The sequence below is a fragment of the Paramisgurnus dabryanus genome, chromosome 11 (assembly GCF_030506205.2).
Source record: "Paramisgurnus dabryanus chromosome 11, PD_genome_1.1, whole genome shotgun sequence".
Taxonomy (NCBI): Eukaryota; Metazoa; Chordata; class Actinopteri; order Cypriniformes; family Cobitidae; genus Paramisgurnus; species Paramisgurnus dabryanus.
The window spans coordinates 34683934-34702363 of NC_133347.1; the positions used below are offsets into that span (position 1 = coordinate 34683934).

Consider the following 18430-nt stretch of genomic DNA (forward strand, 5'->3'; position numbering starts at 1 on the left):
ATGTTCACATGTGTCAAGGCAATACTTGAAGAGAGACTAAGGATTTGCAAAGACATTGTATTATAAAGCTTTTACTTAATTTATTCTCGCTTTGTTAGGTTAATAATGATTTTCGTTGTGTTTAATATAATGTATACAGTATGCATAGAACTGTGTATAAATCAGTGCTGGTAAAGTAAGTGTACAATAAACATTTTGCACATAGAAAAACATAATATATGAATATAAACATTATATAATACTTAATATTAACTAATGTTATAAACAGCAAAAGGACTAACTAAATATGTAAAAGATAATTTTACATGGCACACATTATTAAAACATTTAATTAGTCATTGAACGATATTAAACAACATTATTACGTGCACATCGGGTGAAGATCCAGGCCAAACATTAAAAAAAACAAGGGTCTGCTTCAATTACAAGTTATTCAATAGGTGACATTTCAGCACTTGACAAACGGATTGCGACTCGTAAGTAGCACTTAAATTAATGCACGCTGCGTGCGATTGCATTTTTTGGGAATTGCATGTGAAAGAATAATGAACATTCATTAAGTAGCTCGTAGAAACCGCTCTTAAGTGCTATGTTCAATTGTTATCGGGAAATGCAACCTAGGTGAGAGAGCTGTGATATTGCAGATGATGTAAGACAGAAACAGGGAAGATGAATTGACAACATGATGAGGACTCTGGTGGTTTAAGAATATTTTGGATACAGGAGAGATGCCAACATTCAAGCTTAAAATACAACACATACTGCTTTTCTTAGGAAATAAATATTGAAATATTTGACATTCTCACACACTGAATGCATTCATGAATGTAAAGTGGGTTTGTGAAGAAATCAAACATTATATTGTGTTGTAACTATTGTATCTCCATCCCTTCACAGATGACTGTTTAAAATGATCCGAAATTGCCCTTGTGAACCAGCTGTCCTCTGTGACAATACAGTCTCAGTCATTATAGTGTAGTATTGTACCTCACAAAAATTTCACTCTTTCTGTAAATAGATAAATGTACGAGCGCAGTTATGAAGCTTCAGCCCCACTCTGGTGGTTTATGCGTTTATAACAGGAAAGGCCATAACCCTCTGGACAGACAGAGCCAGAAATAACTCAGAACCACTAGAGATTCCCCACCATCATATAAACAACAAACCAAATCCACTTTTTTTGTAGACTGAATTCTCCCAGGCCGTAAGACAAACAGTACATGCATGTTCCACTTACCTTGTCCGGGTATTTCTGCACGAGTTCCCGCACTTTAACAGCACTCCCGTGTGCCGCCTCAATGACCAGGCGACCTGGATGATCCTGCTCTGTGGACTGAGACAGAAGCTTCTCCAGCACTGAAATGACCGTACCTGAACCAAAGAGAAAGAGAGAGAGAGAGGAGAAAACTTATGGGATGAAGTCAGAAGAAAATTTTCTTACACGTGTCCCACAGGTAAAAACCCACTGAACCAATGAGCATGAGTCAAAATGTCCATGCAACCAAAGAAACACATCACAAATAGACATTGCCACAGAAGGTTAGAGAGAAAAAGAAGTGGGTTTTATCATGCAGCAGACAAGAAGTGAAAGAGAAGAGAAGATGTTAATTTCATTTCAACCATGAGAATGCCAAAGTAAATGATTTATGTTGAGTAAAAACATGATGACATGACATGTAGAGTCTCAGCAGGTCATTCGGGTACTTCCTGTGAGGTCTTACTTCCTGATTCGGTGGAGTTTTCAGCAGTCATTAGATTGGCATCCACCTCACCGGGCTGAGCAGACAAACACGCGGGGTTAAAGGTCCAAGTCTGACCTCCAAATGCCACACGCAGGTCTCCGTCTGCATACAACTTCAACACCTTCCCAACCTGACCCAAAGCCTACACACAAACATAATAATATCCAATAAATAAACTCAAACTTACGCTTGGTATACTATCATTTTATTTTTGGAACAAAGGATGAACTCAGATGCAAAACCCTCCAAGTGCATCTGACATGTTTTCATGTAAATGAGCATTTTAACCAGACCTCTTATGTTAAGGTTCAGTAATTTCGGTGAAATGCCGCTACATCTAAAAGCCAGAGGGCGCTCTCGTGCAAAAACTCAATATGCACTGCAGAAGAAGAACCATTTACACACGCAGCTCCAGTAAATGCCTATAAGCAAACCTTATCACGTATTTTCCTGATAATAAAGATTTGCATGTTGAAAAATGTATTAACACACAGGCTAATGATATTAAACACATGATTTACTCAGCCTCAAGCATTCTGAGATGCATATGTCCATCATTTTTCAGACAAACACATTTTCAGTTATTTTAGAAAATGTCCTACATTTTTCAGTTTTTAAATGTATAGATATGTGGTCCACCTTCTTCAAGTCCAAGAAATGTGCATCCATCCTTCACAAAATAATCCAAACGGTGTTGTTATAGAATTATCCATGTTTAAAACCTTATAAACGAAAATAACTAGCTTCCGGTTATGGCGCCATCTTAGATGCCTCAGCATTCAGGATAGAGTATTAGCGTAGTGTACGCACTTTTCTTAGTGACGTATGACAAATGCGGAGGGCGGAGCCACAGATCAGCTGCACAGAATTTTACATTCAAAATGTAAAAATGAAGAAACTGAAGCACACATTAGAGGGCATTATGATGAATGTGGCTCCAACATTCAGGTTATATTGAGCTCCAAGTACTCAAAAGTGTTTGAATGCGATCAATGTCACTCTTTAGTGTCCTTTCTTAATAACGCATTTAACAGATTCTGCCAACAAACCGGCATTTCTGAATGGCCTGAGGCTAAGATTAGACCGATTTAAAGCTAAATTTGCATAATGCGTATAATACATGCCAGGACATTCAGTTAATATAATTTTTTGACAGAGGTGGTGTTTAGTGGCTTTTGCATCTTAATAGCATTTAAAAATTAAACACCATTGTTTTTATTACATTCACACATCAGTAGAGTAAAAAAATAATAAACATTTAATTCTGATATGACAAAATAAACAGTTTCAAAGTTTTTTCAGCTGTTTTAATTGATCCCAAAATTGAATGTAACTGAATGATGAATTATTTATCATTTAACCCTCATTTATCTTGCTAGTTTTAAGACAAACAAGAATTTTGAAAAAAAATGGCATGCTCTTTAACTAACATATATGTCATTATATATGTATTTAATTATTGTAAATATTCACTATATGACTATGTCCTGACTAATATAGTTCATGTTAGTGGGAACCTACTGGAGCCATGCTGTCTGTCCACTCTCCATGTCCAACCTGTAGCCTCTTCACACACTCAATGTCATCAAGAACCTTTACCAGTTCCCCTACAGCAAATGTATTTACCTGCAGAGAGAGAGAGAGAGAGAGAGAGAGAGAGAGAGAGAGAGAGAGAGAGAGAGAGAGAGAGAGAGAGAGAGAGAGAGAGAGAGAGAGAGAGAGAGAGAGAGAGAGAGAGAGAGAGAGAGAGAGAGAGAGAGAGAGAGAGAGAGAGAGAGAGAGAATTAGATGACAGAGCAGTGCATGAAGAGGTCAGACACTATTAAAAGAATACAAACTTCCTAAAACACCAATGAGTCAAAGTCATCTAAAGCTTTATTTAATCTTTCACTGAACACACAATCTGTCCACCATAAGCCATAAGATATAAATAGACACGGATAGCTATTTATTAGAGATTTAAATATATACAGCAGACTTACAGACAGACAACTTTAACAGCTTTAACTATGTGCAAGGCCACAAATTTTAAACTGAGTAGACCTTGGTGAAATAGTGTGGACCTTCATGCCTACTCTTAAATTACACAATAGATTACATTACGTTTGTTTTTTAGTCATGGATTGGATCATTTTCAGATCAGCAAAAAATGAATTTAAGGAAAATTAAATCAATTAAGGTACAATCACATTTTAAGCGACTCATCTCTTTCAAAAGAGGCGTTTCTATTTCTGGTTGTCATAAACAAATGAGTAATGTCCACTCCAGTAACTGCCGAGAGGCGGATGACGTGAACTCCACTGCTTCGTTCTCACTGGTAGTCGCTCCCGAATGTCGCTCATAATTTGCATAAAGTTAAACATTTCTCAACTTTGACGTGCGACTAGACACGCCCATCCATCCCGACAACGGTCACTGTCGCTCGCGTCGCCGGATGCTGCCGAGCTTCCATTGAAATCAATGAGATTGCGTCACTCTGCTACTGCTAGTCGCTTATAATGTGAAGATTCAAAGGTACAAAGAAATTAAAAGCATATGGAAATAGAAAAGAACACGCTTACAAATAAAGTATAACTATACAGAAGCTACAGAAGTGATGTGTTTGATTAAAGGGGTCATAGCGTGAAAATCAGACTTTTTTCATGTTTAAGTGCTATAATTGAGTCCCCAGTGCTTCTATCAACCTAGAAATTTTGATAAAGATCAACCCAGTAACTTAATTTGAGGAAGCCGATTTCTACAAGCACATGAAAAATTAGGTCGTTCAGATTTTGCCTGTTTTGTGAGGTAGGTAGCAAGGCGAATTACAATAATACCGCCTCCTTAATCTGCACTATCCAACCACAGCACTGCCATTTAGTGCAGAGAGAAAGAGGGAGAAAAGAAGAACTTGACAGCACAATTGAGTTTCAATTACAACAAACCACCATCATTGTGATCAGTGTTTACATTTCATCGGCTCATTTGCATTTTAAAGGACACACCCCAAAACGGCACACTTTACTCAGGCCTACAAATTTGCAATTTTAAAATGCTATAATAAATCATCTACATGGTATGTTGAGCTAAAACTTCACATACACACTCTGGGGACACCAAAGATTTATTTTACATTTTAAAAATATCTCAAAATATGACCCCTTTAACATAAGCAGATTGCATAAGCTTGAGGGTATACTGCTACTTTAAGACGAAATAAGAACGGATCCATGTACTGTTTGCGTTAACTTTAAGACATAACTGACTGTTAACATTTCCAAGGTTTAGAAACACATGCAAATGATAAACTTTCTATATAAATAGTTATTTATTTCTGAATGATGTGTATTTGAGCGATTATTATTAAAGAGATTGGCTGTTTCTCAATATGCGTTCTTCAGTGATCTTGCGTCCTTGTGTCCTCGCTCTACGTCATCATTAACGGTCAATGTTCAATTCCAATTCTCAAGAATGCAAGTACAGAGGACGCATGAAAATACCCAGATGTGTTCTTGATATTGAGGATGCATCGAGTGTAGACTTGCGCGCTGAGGTCGCTTTATGCCCCAGAAGTCATTGCGGCAAAACAATGGCAGTGGTCAGGTGACAAACAGGAAGATCGCACACATCTCAATTCTCACAGGTGCGTTCTGCGTTCTCGCGACCTTCTGAGTTCGTTCTTCCAAGGTCGCCTGACAAGACCGATCTCCACAAGAAAGCAAGTGCGTTCTTGGAATTGAGAAACAGCCATTATTATCATTTTAGCGTGATTTCTTCTGCTTTTATTTTGTGTCTCTTCTGACCAGGTGGGCCAGCCGTCAATACGAGTATTATGTAGCTTTAACTAAACATATACAATATAGAGCGATGTACATTATTCACTGCAACATGTGCTGTCTTCATGTAAATGTGATTGTCTGTCCATGCTTGCCTTAGTGAGAGCTCCAGGATGAAACGTCCAGCGGATATTGTTACTATACTGCACTCGGACATCACCACGGTCTGTTATCCTGTGAACGGTGCCAATTCTGGAGATGTACTAACACACACACATATACACACACAAATACACATTAGCTGCCATGTGCATACAACATCACAAATTTCAATCTTAAACCACTTAAACATCTTTTATTATGGTTCTGGTCAAGCAAGATGGGTCATGAAAACATATTGGGTCCTAATTTAAACCCTATTAAAGGTGCCAAAGAATCCATATAAATAATCTGTTGAATTGTTCTTCGATATCAACATAGAAGGTTTGTGGCTTTATTAAATGCATAAATTATCCAGAAGCGGTTTTACATGTCCATTTACAACCTTAGCATTTGTCACTAGAATAAAATGGTCTATTATTACCTTATTTCAGTGTTTCCCAATCCTGGTCCTTAAGTACTCCCTCCCAGAAAGTTTTAGATGTCGCTTATTTAACACACCTGATTTAACTTATCAGCTTGTTAGGGAGACATGTTAACCATTCTGGAAGGAGGCTGATGAGTTGAATCAAGTGTTTTAAATAAGGAGACATCTAAAACTTTCTGGAAGGAGGTACTTGAGGACCAGGATTGTGAAACACTGCCTTATTTGAAAGGGTCATGAATAATAATGTTGAGCTCTGCTCTGATTGGCTGTTTCACAGAGCAGTTCACTTCAGTAGCTCTGTGTGTGTAAACAGACCATGGGCCCTATCATACACCAGGCATAATGTAGCTTAATGCACTCAATTTACTTTTTTGCTAGTTTGACACAATTATAATTTTTACCAGCATCACGTTGTTTAAAAAGCAAATGCATTTCGGGGTCAGTTATGCACCCATGGGCATGCTGGCTTAAAAATGAGGTGTGTTCAGGCGCATTGCTATTTTGAGGCAACTACAATAGACTACGCCATCAGACCAGGTTTTAGTTGGTGAAAGTCTAAAGTCAACGGCGCAATATTGTTTTTGTTATTTAAAGAGTGTGTTAGTAGCCTAATAAACAGGACGACAACGTGCATTTGCTTTTTAAGCATGAATGCCCAGCAGCTCACAAAGGTTTTTAAATATGAAAAATTAAAGGATTAAAATGTAAAATATTATTATCGAGTCTCTTGGACATAAATGAGGACTTTATAAGATGTTAGAACGATAACGAGATGTTATAAGGCGTAAAGAGTTGCTTCACCTGTAGCCTGGAAAGTAATTATATGTTTTGCTTTAAACAAATGAAAACATTGCATCTATTTTTAAATGTTTTGAAATAACATATTTGTAAATTATTCTTTGAGATTACACTGATCATGTAGGCTATCCATACATTTACAGCAATGCTATTTTTACTTCCATGACTGAAAGAAAACTACTTTCAAAGGTTTTAATAAAATTTTTTTTAAATACACATAAGAACAACGCATTTTTTAACATCAATCTTAAACTGGTGGTCTTCTTCCTCTTTTTAGTTTTTCAGTTTACACCATTATAATAGCGTGTCAGCACGGCACGAGCGCAACTTGCTTTTAAGGGGGATGAAAGCTGAGACTCTCAATGATTTATTGCACATTACACTCAAAACACACCCATTACTCATTACAAGAATAAAAACAACCCTTTCAGACCGTGGCGCACAAACAATTTTCCCATCGATAAATTAGCAAAAGTGTACAATAGTAGAATTTCAGCCTAAACGCTAGCATATAGCATTAACATTTAGCGCTAACTCAGAGGTCACAAATATGCTTTTAGCATTGTAACAACATTGCACTTTATTTAATGTGTAATTTAATGTTGGGGTGTTCATCTCGACTGTAACGTCACAGTTTGTGTTATGTTAAGATTGGTCTGTTTTCTAGCGGTCTTTTGTATGCACAAGGTTTACATAACAAGGAGGAAACAATCAAGTTTGAGGCTCTCGATATGTCATAACCATGTACAGAACTCTTATTATTAATCTATGTCTAGGCAAATACAGTTTTACATTCTATGGCAGGCACTTTTAAAGGAAATCAATAAGGCAACTAAGCAAATCTATCATTTTTAGTACAGAATACATGAGAAATTGTAATATATACACCTTTAAAGGGAAATTGTCTATATATGGCATATCTTCTTGTTTGTTATAACGACCTTAAGGATTTTTTCTTATAAATCTGCTTTAAATTGAACAGGATGATTTTCTTTTTATTATGTTTAATACAAATTTGGCATATTAAATGAGCTCGAAATTTCTGTGAGGTCTGATATTAAAAGCCAAACTAAAAATCCATTAGCGAGTGAAAACATTCAAGTAGTAAATAATTTATTTATTTATTTAGTTAATATAGGATACAATACATCTTAATCAGATACTCATTTTACTTCTGCCCTACCCTGGTTCCATTAACAGAAAGATAAGTCATCATTTTTAAATTATAATGAAAGATTATAGGAACATATTTTAATGTTTAATCCTGTTCTGTACACACATGACATTTTTACAGGATTCCTGCATTAAAATTGTGCAGGGTGTAATGGCCAAATATCACATTAGTACCAGTAAATGGTATCTTGGATTTTCACCTCTGCCATCTTCGGGTTCCAGCCTCCGTGTCCCTCCTGCATTTGCCTGAGGATGTCCACCTCCAACAGGCACTTGACTTTATCACCCTGCTGAAATGAGTGACTGTCTGCACTCTCCTGTCGCTGCAGCTCAGCGTGCTCACCTACACACACACACACACACACACACACACACACACACACACACACACACACACACACACACACACACACACACACGTCAAATAAAACACTCGCCTGGCCCTGTGACTTGTGAGTCGTTTAATGCCTTTACCTAATTTGGGCAGATGTTCTTTGTAGTAGAATCCTCCTTGAACATCAGAGACGTATTTGAGGTCCACCTTCCCTTTGTGACCCATTCTGTAGACGTTTGTGGTTCCGTTGGACCATGTAACACTAGCCACGCTACGACCCGATTCCTGATCCCATCCACGGATATCCACCACCTTCCCAACCTTTCCCTCACCTCCTGCTCACACACAAACAAACACAAAGACGGATATGGACAGAAGTGGGACACGCGGAGTATCAGCACACAGTCAGCCGCTTAGGAGGGTATAAACAGCAGAGATATTAATGTAATATAGTTTAAATGTTGACATGCACACCTGTTTGTTCACATGAATAAATATCAGTGGAAAGAAATCTGGATGTAAACTTAAATGTTACAACAACACAACAAAATGTAAACAACCTGATATCTCCTGACAGTCATATATTACAACTGAAACATAAACACAGCCACCTCATACACAGGGGAAAATGGGCATTATCATGAAAACACACGTCAAGAACACGTCCAAGTCAGGTTTCATCCCAACATTAAAAACAAAAAAGAAAACATACTTCATGCTGATATTATTGGATATGTTTTCAAATATCATCATCATCATCATCATCATCAAGAATGTAAAAACCTTAAGGGTGTGACGAGACGTCGTCACTGGATAAATGCTGTCTTGTGATATTAACACACAGTTCGGTTTGTTACAAAAAGCTTAACAGTGCATGCATTATATTTTTTGTTTGGATTTCCAACAAAGTTCTTTTGGGTTTGACTGTTTTGTCAGTTTAAACACTCACTCTCAGTTTACATGATTTATTGTCTGTTTGTACTTGCTTAAAAATTGCAGTGGCTGTACCATTTCTATTGTAAAGAATTGGACAAATATTAAAGATTTACAAAGTACTTTTCTGACAAAGTTGTAAGCCCTGTAAACCCTGACAAAAGGTATTTCTAAAGCCAGTAGCAAATGGCTGAATCCACAGGGAACCGCTTCCTAATTCCTGTTGAATTATCATCTGAAACCTTTCTCAAAGAATTCACATCTACCCCCCTAGACAGTTACCCCATGGGGTGAGACAGAAGAGTCACACACCCTTCCACACTTTCTCGTCCCCCTCTCTTCATGTTCTAAAAGGAAACTGTATACATTCTACATGCACAAAGAATCTGAAACTGGTTTTGTTTGGTGTTATATGAAGTGTTTTAATGCAAGTGGTACATTTGGGTTTATTAATATGACAACAGAATTCAATGTTAATCTGTGACAATAAATAAGTAAACTTAACCTAATGTTGGGAGACAACTCCTACCTTAGAGATGTTGACCAATCACCCACTGTATGTATATTAGGCAACACCCCTGAATTTTACAACAACCAATCAGTACCAAACTCTCATATGCTTTGTCTCTCTGGATATTTAAGGGAATGATGTAAAATGGTTCAGGGGGTCTTTCTGTACATGGAAATTCACCCCCATGATGCTGTATCTTTGATACAGCATCATGTATTTTATTTTACTTTGAGAAATCTGTAACCAGATATCCATCATTTGCCAAGTATGCATTATTCTCATTTGATTATATTTGTTTCCTCGTATTTGAATTGGAATGTAAATTGGCTTCTGAATTATGTTTTTCCTACCTGGTTAATAAATTGTTATGTTTGATTTTATTCTGTGTTGCTCGGTAAATGTTGAAACTGCAAGTAATATCTTTGTATCCGTAGTTACCGTAAGGACTGAAATCAGGCTAGTATCGGCCCAATCCCAGTTAGATAGTGAATAATACATCAGCTGAGGATTTGAGAGATACGACTGGCAATTGGCGTTAGTTTAAATGTACTTAGAAGTGTGGAGGCTGTGTTTCCGTTTAGAGTAACATTTCTGATTACTCTAAATAGGGTCAGCCTCAACCTCTGTTTATTTCAATATTATACTATTCATTAACTTTGACTAGAAATAATTATTGTAATAATTAAGTGTCACCTCTAAGGGGACTAAATACAGTATGTTTAAAGTTGAGCACGCAGAGAGCGGCCACTTAAGCGTATAGTCCAACCTCTGGCAGCGACCAACACTGATTCGCTTACGACCGTTGACCAGTATATTAATTATGAGGCCCGTACTAGGATCATGTGCGACTGTGAGAACCGAATGAACGAGTGTAATACCAGAGCTTTATCAGAATAAATAAACAAACATCCATCTAAATTCTGTAAGTTTTAAAGGCAATAATCAATCCGATTTGTAATATAATATAAACTAAATCTTTGTCTTTGGAGTCAGATTAGAGATAAATATACCTAAATTATGTAACGCCAAAACGTCATCTGCAAAGCGCCGGAAAAGACAGAACGTGCTATAATCCTTCGCCATGCCGTTTGGTTCCGCCATTGGGCCAACGGATGGATGAGGACATACTTTTCACCCCCTTAAAAAGTAAATGTTTTCCTTAATCTAAAGTGAAAGTCAAAAAACAATCGCCCTTTGCAGGCAAACTGTTAAAATACATAATGCTGATTTTTACATATACTAATCTTTTCATGGTTTTGATACTTTATTTGAACCCATTATTATTGCATTATCATAGTAATCATAAAGGTCATTGCTCATTAAAGTCTATTTTATTATCAAAAATTGCTTCATTATCAATTACCAAAATAATTGTTATGGACAATCCTAGTTTAGTTAAAACATTTCAAAATTATGCGATTTCTTTTTTCCATTCATTTATTTTATTATTTTAGGATTTCTTAAAAAGGGTAAAAATCTTCCCAATGGACCTGATCTTATGTCTTGTCTCGTAGAGTAAATGTCTCGTCACACCCATAAAAAACCCTAATGGTCTTAAAAATACAATATGACCCCGCATTGGTAACTACCAGCTAGAAACACAACAAATGAACCAAGTGTAAAAACACAGCTGACAAACTATATCACCACATACTACTGAGGGATAGAGAACATCACTGTCTATCAGGCATCTTACAGACACAAAAGAGTTTTATTGATAATCAATGAACTCTGCATGGACATTTTGACTCATTCATTACTGTACTCCTCAAAATAAAATCTTCAAAAGGAGCATTTATTAAAACTAAACACAAAGCACCAAAATATCCAACAAGATCAATCATTTTATCTGACACACAGTGTTATTTCACTCAAACTCTGTCATCAAGCTACGTACATGTATTGCGAATTGTAAAGTAAAAGTAAAGACACACTTTCCTTTAAAGATATATATTTATATACACAAGATAAATGATAAAACTACAAACATTCATTTCACAGAGGTCCTACAGGCTAAACTTAGAGCTCAGATTCCCACTTCACTCTCTAGTTGATACTGTGCTGTCTATGGAAAACATCTCAAAATTTTGTTTTCTCTATAAGGAATGACCTGGGGTCAGTATAAGTTAAGCTCTATGTATACTAGCATCTCTGAAATGCTGTTTATTCATTTGACTTGTCCTTAGTGCAAGTCACATTTTCCTTGTCTATACAACCTAATGCAGTTACAGCAGAAGCAGGAAAGTGAGTGAATGTGACATTACTGTGTTATGTGAACTGTTAAGGTGTCCAAATTATCCTTTTAGCAGTGGGATTACTTTTGCAGGTGTAATAAAATTCCAGTTATGAGTGCCTATGTAACTCATGTGTGAGCACTACACTGTTATGACATAAGTAACTATGGTTATAACTAGGGAATAAGATTAAGTTTTTCTATTTTAAGTACATTACTGCATGCTTTATGAGGGATGTATTATAATAACTGGCAGCATGTCACATATGCTGACTTGAGAGCTTAACTTCATTCCCTTAAGCTCCAAACCACTATGAATTTGTTTCAGAATTAGAAAATAAAAGTGCAAAGACTGAAGATGAAAGAATGTGTGCCTCACCGTCTTGGTTACCCCAATCCCAGTCGGGTCCCCGGACCACCTTTACACCCTGGAAGATTCCTTTCAGAATGATTCTGGACAGGTTCTGTCTCGGCGTCAGGATCACTCTGAGTTTGGGAAAAGGACAATGCAATGTTTCTAATGCCTCTCATATTATCAAACATCAGCTCATCTAAAAAAAATAATCATTTTGTGAACATGATCGATTTCTTTGTATGTTGTAACGGATACTTTTATTGCATATATTTACCCCAACTTATACTTTTTATAATTAACCTAATATTTTTATAATATCACATTATATATCATAATTCATAATATGATATTATTTATAATAAAAGTGATAATTTATTGCAACTTACAGTGCATTTAAAGTGATATATTTTATGTGCAATCAAACAATATAAAATATGTAAATGACATTTAAAACGGTTCAAATAACGCCTGTTATTAGGAAGAAATTCCTACATTCCTTCACTGTCTTTTGGATATTAGGAAATCTAAAAAGGATCAATAATAAAAAAAAACATAGTAAATGACGACTGATATGACTAACAGCACATTAAAACAGAATTTAAGTGATTCATACATGGATTCAAATATTGGTTAAATAAAAAAACGAATCTTTCTTAAGGTTGATTAAAATTGTGACTAAAACGTCACATGCAAAAGCATCTTGAAAGTCATGGATACCATTACCAGAAGATTCACTTACTAATAAAACATTTAGACTGAATTTACCTTTAAACAAAACCTCCCGAATCCAAAAATGTAAACATTAAAACAAGCCAAGCATTGCTCAAAGGCACCTTGTAAATACAGCCCACATTTTCACAGCGGTAATATTTTCAGTTACCTTAACTAAACAATCTTCAAATGAATGATTATACATTTACCTGTATATCATAGAGAAGATAATGACATGATTTTAAAAAGATGAGAAATAAAGATCAGAAGAAATGCATATATATGGACAAAGTGACCTATTGCATCATGGGAACTTGTGCCAAACTAATATAATGAAATCTTATTTCATTGTTTTGGAGAGTGAATGTGATGTTTCTCATATGTGAATGTGGGCTTGAGAACATTAGTCAGATTTTGTACAAGCACAGCACAATTTGAAACACATGCCCTCAACACAGCTAATGACAGACAGGCTGTCTTGTGTCAACAAACTAAAGGAGACTTGGGCAAGAGCAGTTTCAAGAGTTGCGAAAGATCCTGGCAAACATTTTGAGCACAACTCAACAGAACACCCCAAGACTCATACCCACGTACCTTATAGTAAAGATCTGATCTGATCGAGGAGCAAAGGAACTGCCTATTCCCATAATTCATCCAAACGGTCAACCATCAACGTTTGCTTCTCAGCTGATAATACTCCATGATCTCCGGTACATTCATCAAACATAAGTGTGAACAAGTCAAGAGGCAAACAAGGTGAAAGTCTTAGCCCTCTGTAAGATACGGTATAGATCCCCTCAAACAGCTCTCGTTTTCTCGTAATGTCCCAAATAGACAGCAATGGGGTTTAGTTTGTGCTTTCTTGCTGTCTTTTGGCATATGGCACAACCTGTACCGTCTGAAGGCTTAAAACAGAATCTGGATAAATCTCTAAGCAGTCTGGCATCTAAGGTGCATGTCCAAGATCAAAGGTTAGATGAAATCCAAAAGGTTTGTGTGTCACTGTCCGTTTATAAGTAAATGGATCATTTAGGAATTCCAAAAGTTATTTCCGTACATCTCTACATACGCATCTACCCATGTACTGTACCTGTGTTTCTTTCTGGAAGACATTGGACAATAAAATGTTTGTCCGATCGTAGATTCTTTCCGAATGCAATGATAGGATGTTTTACTTGAATCTCAACAAATTGAACATATTTATGAAAGCAAAGTTTTGTATTTTGGGCTAGGATCTTTGGGCTGTATATTCGGCTTAGTATGGTTTACCCTGCATGTTCCATTATGCCATGCAGAACAAGAGCCAACAAAACATGCCACAAATAAAGGACGTAAAAAACAAAAGACAGTCTTAGAATCGGCTATGAATCAAGAAATAGCTGAAGGTCTGAGAGCCATGGCTGGTTTGAATGGCCACGGATCACCTAAGAGGCCATATGACTGACACGTAAAGCAACCAATCGCATTTTGCTTTGTGCCGCGTCATGTTCAGGAGTGAAGAAATGTCTCCACAATAAGTTTGGTGTACAACCAGTAAATTCATTCATTCACAATTGTCTCTGAAGTTCATAACAACAATGGGAAACACTCTAAAATATCTCTTTTAAATGTCACTAATATGCGGTATATATCGAACGTCACGTGACCAAACCGGAAAACTGGGTTGATCGTTTCCGGTTGCCGGCATGTGCTATCATAGCTTGTTATTGTTATTTGTAGTATTATTATTTGTGTTATGCTCTTTTTTATTCTAATATCTGAATGTATGTGAGAAGAAAATGCCTTTGTCAAAGGCTTTAAAGTATAAAATAGTTAGTAAATTTTTTTACTCAAGTTTAAGATGTTAACAAGCATATCCACTGGAAATTGGTTATTCTCGTCTTTGGTAGCTCCTGAAGGCTTCATGTATAAAAACAGCACCATGTCAGCGTAGACCATACAGAACCAGAAGCGATCTACTATGTTTAACAGGAACCCGGAAGTAAGTTGCGCATAAACCTTATTGCGTGAAAAATTCTTGGACGTCTTTTAAAGACTTTATGCCAAGAACCTTGCATACCTTTCAGCTTTGTGTTGTTTCTAGGCGGACGACCCGTAAAGAACGCAACACACACGTCTCCAGGTAATCCTGTTTATTTCAACCAATCAAAGAATGACTTTCAAAGCTGCCAATGTTTCCAGAAAAGTTTGCCATATGCAGACGTTCAGCCAACGTTCTTAGTCTGAGACTAAGAAATAGCTAAAAGAAGAGTTTGTGTGTTTTCGAGGAGGCGTGGGTTTTGAGAGCACTCTGAAGGGAGGGTTGGATCTTACGCTTTCAAAGCTAGCCTGCTATTGCTTGTACCTTTAATTATGTTTTCTTTTATGCAACCATTCCCGTTGATGTTATATCTTTGTGTTATGTTTATGTTCATAAAATTATTTTGCACAGAATTGTAATGGTGATTATTTACAAGCAGAATGAACTCTTCGGTGTTTAGGGTAAGGGCAAAGTTAGTGGAGGATCAAGGTCAATCTCTTTTAGTCTGTTAACATAGAAGCTTAAAAAGTCCATTGTCACGTGCAGAAACCATGTTACACCACAAACACACTAATACAAGCATTCAGTCCAGCGGATCTGGAAGATCCACTAGTTAATCTGTATGTGTTAGAAAGTATAATAACAGCACACATCTCCTAAACAAGCTGTACAGTTAGAGCTCCAGTAAATCCCAAAATTTGGTACCTAAAGATATTTTTGGAATGTAAGTACAAGAAAGAAACCTTTTACATGTCATCCAGAGACTGATAAACTGTAACGTGATACATGAGAGAGCTTACAGAAAACCCCAAGACAACAACATGACAAAATCTAACCAGTAGCTGCCTTAGCCGATTAACAAGTTAGGCTGTTTTGTTCCTTGCCTTGGTAAACAAACATAAGGGAGGCCATATGCTGAATTGTTTCCTAACACACACACACACATCACCTCAGAGCACATTTGAACCATGACATTCAAATTTAACCATTAACTCATCTACCTTAAAACAGTTTCTGTCGGTTCTTAGAAAGAAATTAAGGAAATACATTTAATACCAGTGTATTTGAAGCAAAATATAAAACCAAACAGATAATGAAACAGAATCAAAGCTCCCAAATCTTTGACAAAAGATTCAGTCCTTTCTTAAAACAACCTACCTTTAACAATTCTGGATTACAATGTCGTATCATTTCTGTATATAGCATCACAGATTTCTCATGAACAGAATGCTGTTGTGTGTGAGGTTACATCAATAAATGTGAACCTCAGGCGATACCTCCTGTTTATCTGAACATTTCATGCAAAAATGGCCAATGTTGGCTGAAATAGCACAAGCTGGTTATTCTGGGTTGGTTGCAGTTCATACTATCTTTCTTGTCTTACTCAATAGTGTGGCTACATAAGAAAGCTGTATACAGACAGTGTTTGTTTGTTTGTTATGCTGGTGTCATGCTTGTTCGGTGATATTCCTGTGTGACCCTCATGTGATGTCTGGGTTTTAACTAAGCCCAATGCTGGACAATTATAACCATCTCTAATATGTTCTGTATATGAAACCTCCATCAAATAAACTGCAGCATGTCTTTTTATTTACGCAAAGCACTTTGAAACACTTGCTGTGTTGTGTAAATGTGTTTGCTCTTCTTTTTAGATCTAACTGAACTGCACATTAACACACATCATGCAAGCACATATGAGAAAATCTTTTAATAGGTAATGGGAAATGAAGGTCAGATTAGATTTGTCTGAAAACCAGATGCAACCGACACAAGTCTCAGTCTAAACAGTACCAGACATTCATTGCAAATAACAGTTTAAAATGATCTATTATTTTATTATTAATATGGCACTTATATTTCTTATATCGCCATTTATTCAGCTGTCTTTCATGAATATGCCTACGAAAAACTATGACTAAAAATGTAACAATAAATTGACTTAAAACAGGGGAGGGGGGTTAATGCCATTTCATTCATTCTGACTTATTAACACAGTTTAATAGTTGTGATCCTCATACCAAACTATTTGCAAAGTGTTTGAGCATGTGACAGAGTATTTCTGGGCCAAGCTCACGCCTCCTCTTTCAGAAAGTTTTTTTAGAACATGGATACCAGTTACGTATCAGTGACCCCATATTCCTTTCACGGGCACTTCCCCCGGAAAAGCACGCCCACGCGTCAATCAGCATGAGAACTAGGATGATCATTAGCATTGCTCCTTCGAGTAGAAGTCAAAGGCATCACTGCATGTGACAGCTTTGTTTTATATCAAGACTCAACAATGATATAAAAGAAGAACTGTGTTGTTGTTGGATGTAAGGAAAAGAAAGCCATGTTCAGATTTCCAAATAATCCAGCCTTATTGAAACAATGGAAATTGTTTATCCAGGATAGCAGCAGAGTTTTGCGTGTGTTTGTTTAACGCTGGATTTTGTTAAAAATAGGCTCCCAACCGGGTCATGAGTCACAGGCGGTAAGTAAAACCGCATCAAAATGTCTGTGTTATGTTGTCAATCGTTGCGTAAGTGAATATGTAAACAACACTAACATATAGTCAGTGTAGTGTTTTCCAGAAACATTCGCTAGAGCGGATCTGTGTTTAATAAATCTGATAAAAATAAAGACTCTTCAGAGATATGAACAGTGATGGGCAGTAACGCGTTAGAAGTAACGCGTTACTGTAATCCGATTACTTTTTTCAAGTAACGAGTAAAGTAAGGGATTACAATCAGGGGTTAAATTGGGATTTGTTATGTGGGGGTGCTCTGCGGGGAGGGGTACTTCAAGGGGTAACATGTTTAATACTGATGATAGCAAAGCCACTGGTGTGTTTCAATGACATTCTGGACCTCTGATAGGATTTGATAAGTTTCAGCTTTAAAGCATGTGCCAGAGGTTGACCCAAAATATTTTAAAAAGAGCTTCTGAATCTTAAATGATGCTCGCGCAAATCGCTGAACTTGCGTTGGTGAGAATGCCCCATAATGAATGAAAACGCATTATTTCCTTCGCGTCAGTGCACACGCACCAGCTCAGCGAGTACACACGCACAAGCGCAGCGGGTACACTGGCAGGAGCAGAGCGCGACCTTCAGCCTATGTGCCGGGGCTTAGCCCCGGACGGCCCCGGCCCAATTTAAACCCTGATTACAATTGCAAAAACAGTAATTAGATTACTGTTACTTCACCGTAAGCAGGCTGCGTTACTGCGTTATTTTTTAATCTTGATTTTGTTTCGTGAGACTCTCTCGTGTCGTGATGCAATGCGAGTGACAATGAC

At 36.9% G+C, this 18430-nt stretch overlaps 1 protein-coding gene across 4 annotated transcripts in view; it reads right to left on the reverse strand.

Moving 5' to 3' along the window:
• mib2 (MIB E3 ubiquitin protein ligase 2) overlaps positions 1 to 18430 on the reverse strand; it is a 62060-nt gene that overhangs the window by 19163 nt on the left and 24467 nt on the right. For all 4 annotated transcript variants that reach the window (XM_065271327.1, XM_065271328.1, XM_065271329.1 and 1 more), the window contains 7 exons: positions 12445 to 12551; positions 8529 to 8723; positions 8255 to 8397; positions 5653 to 5760; positions 3264 to 3368; positions 1722 to 1884; positions 1238 to 1371 (listed from right to left, as the gene is read on the reverse strand). In XM_065271327.1, the coding sequence (XP_065127399.1) occupies positions 1238 to 1371; positions 1722 to 1884; positions 3264 to 3368; positions 5653 to 5760; positions 8255 to 8397; positions 8529 to 8723; positions 12445 to 12551 (955 nt within the window). The remainder of the gene's footprint in view (positions 1 to 1237; positions 1372 to 1721; positions 1885 to 3263; positions 3369 to 5652; positions 5761 to 8254; positions 8398 to 8528; positions 8724 to 12444; positions 12552 to 18430) is intronic.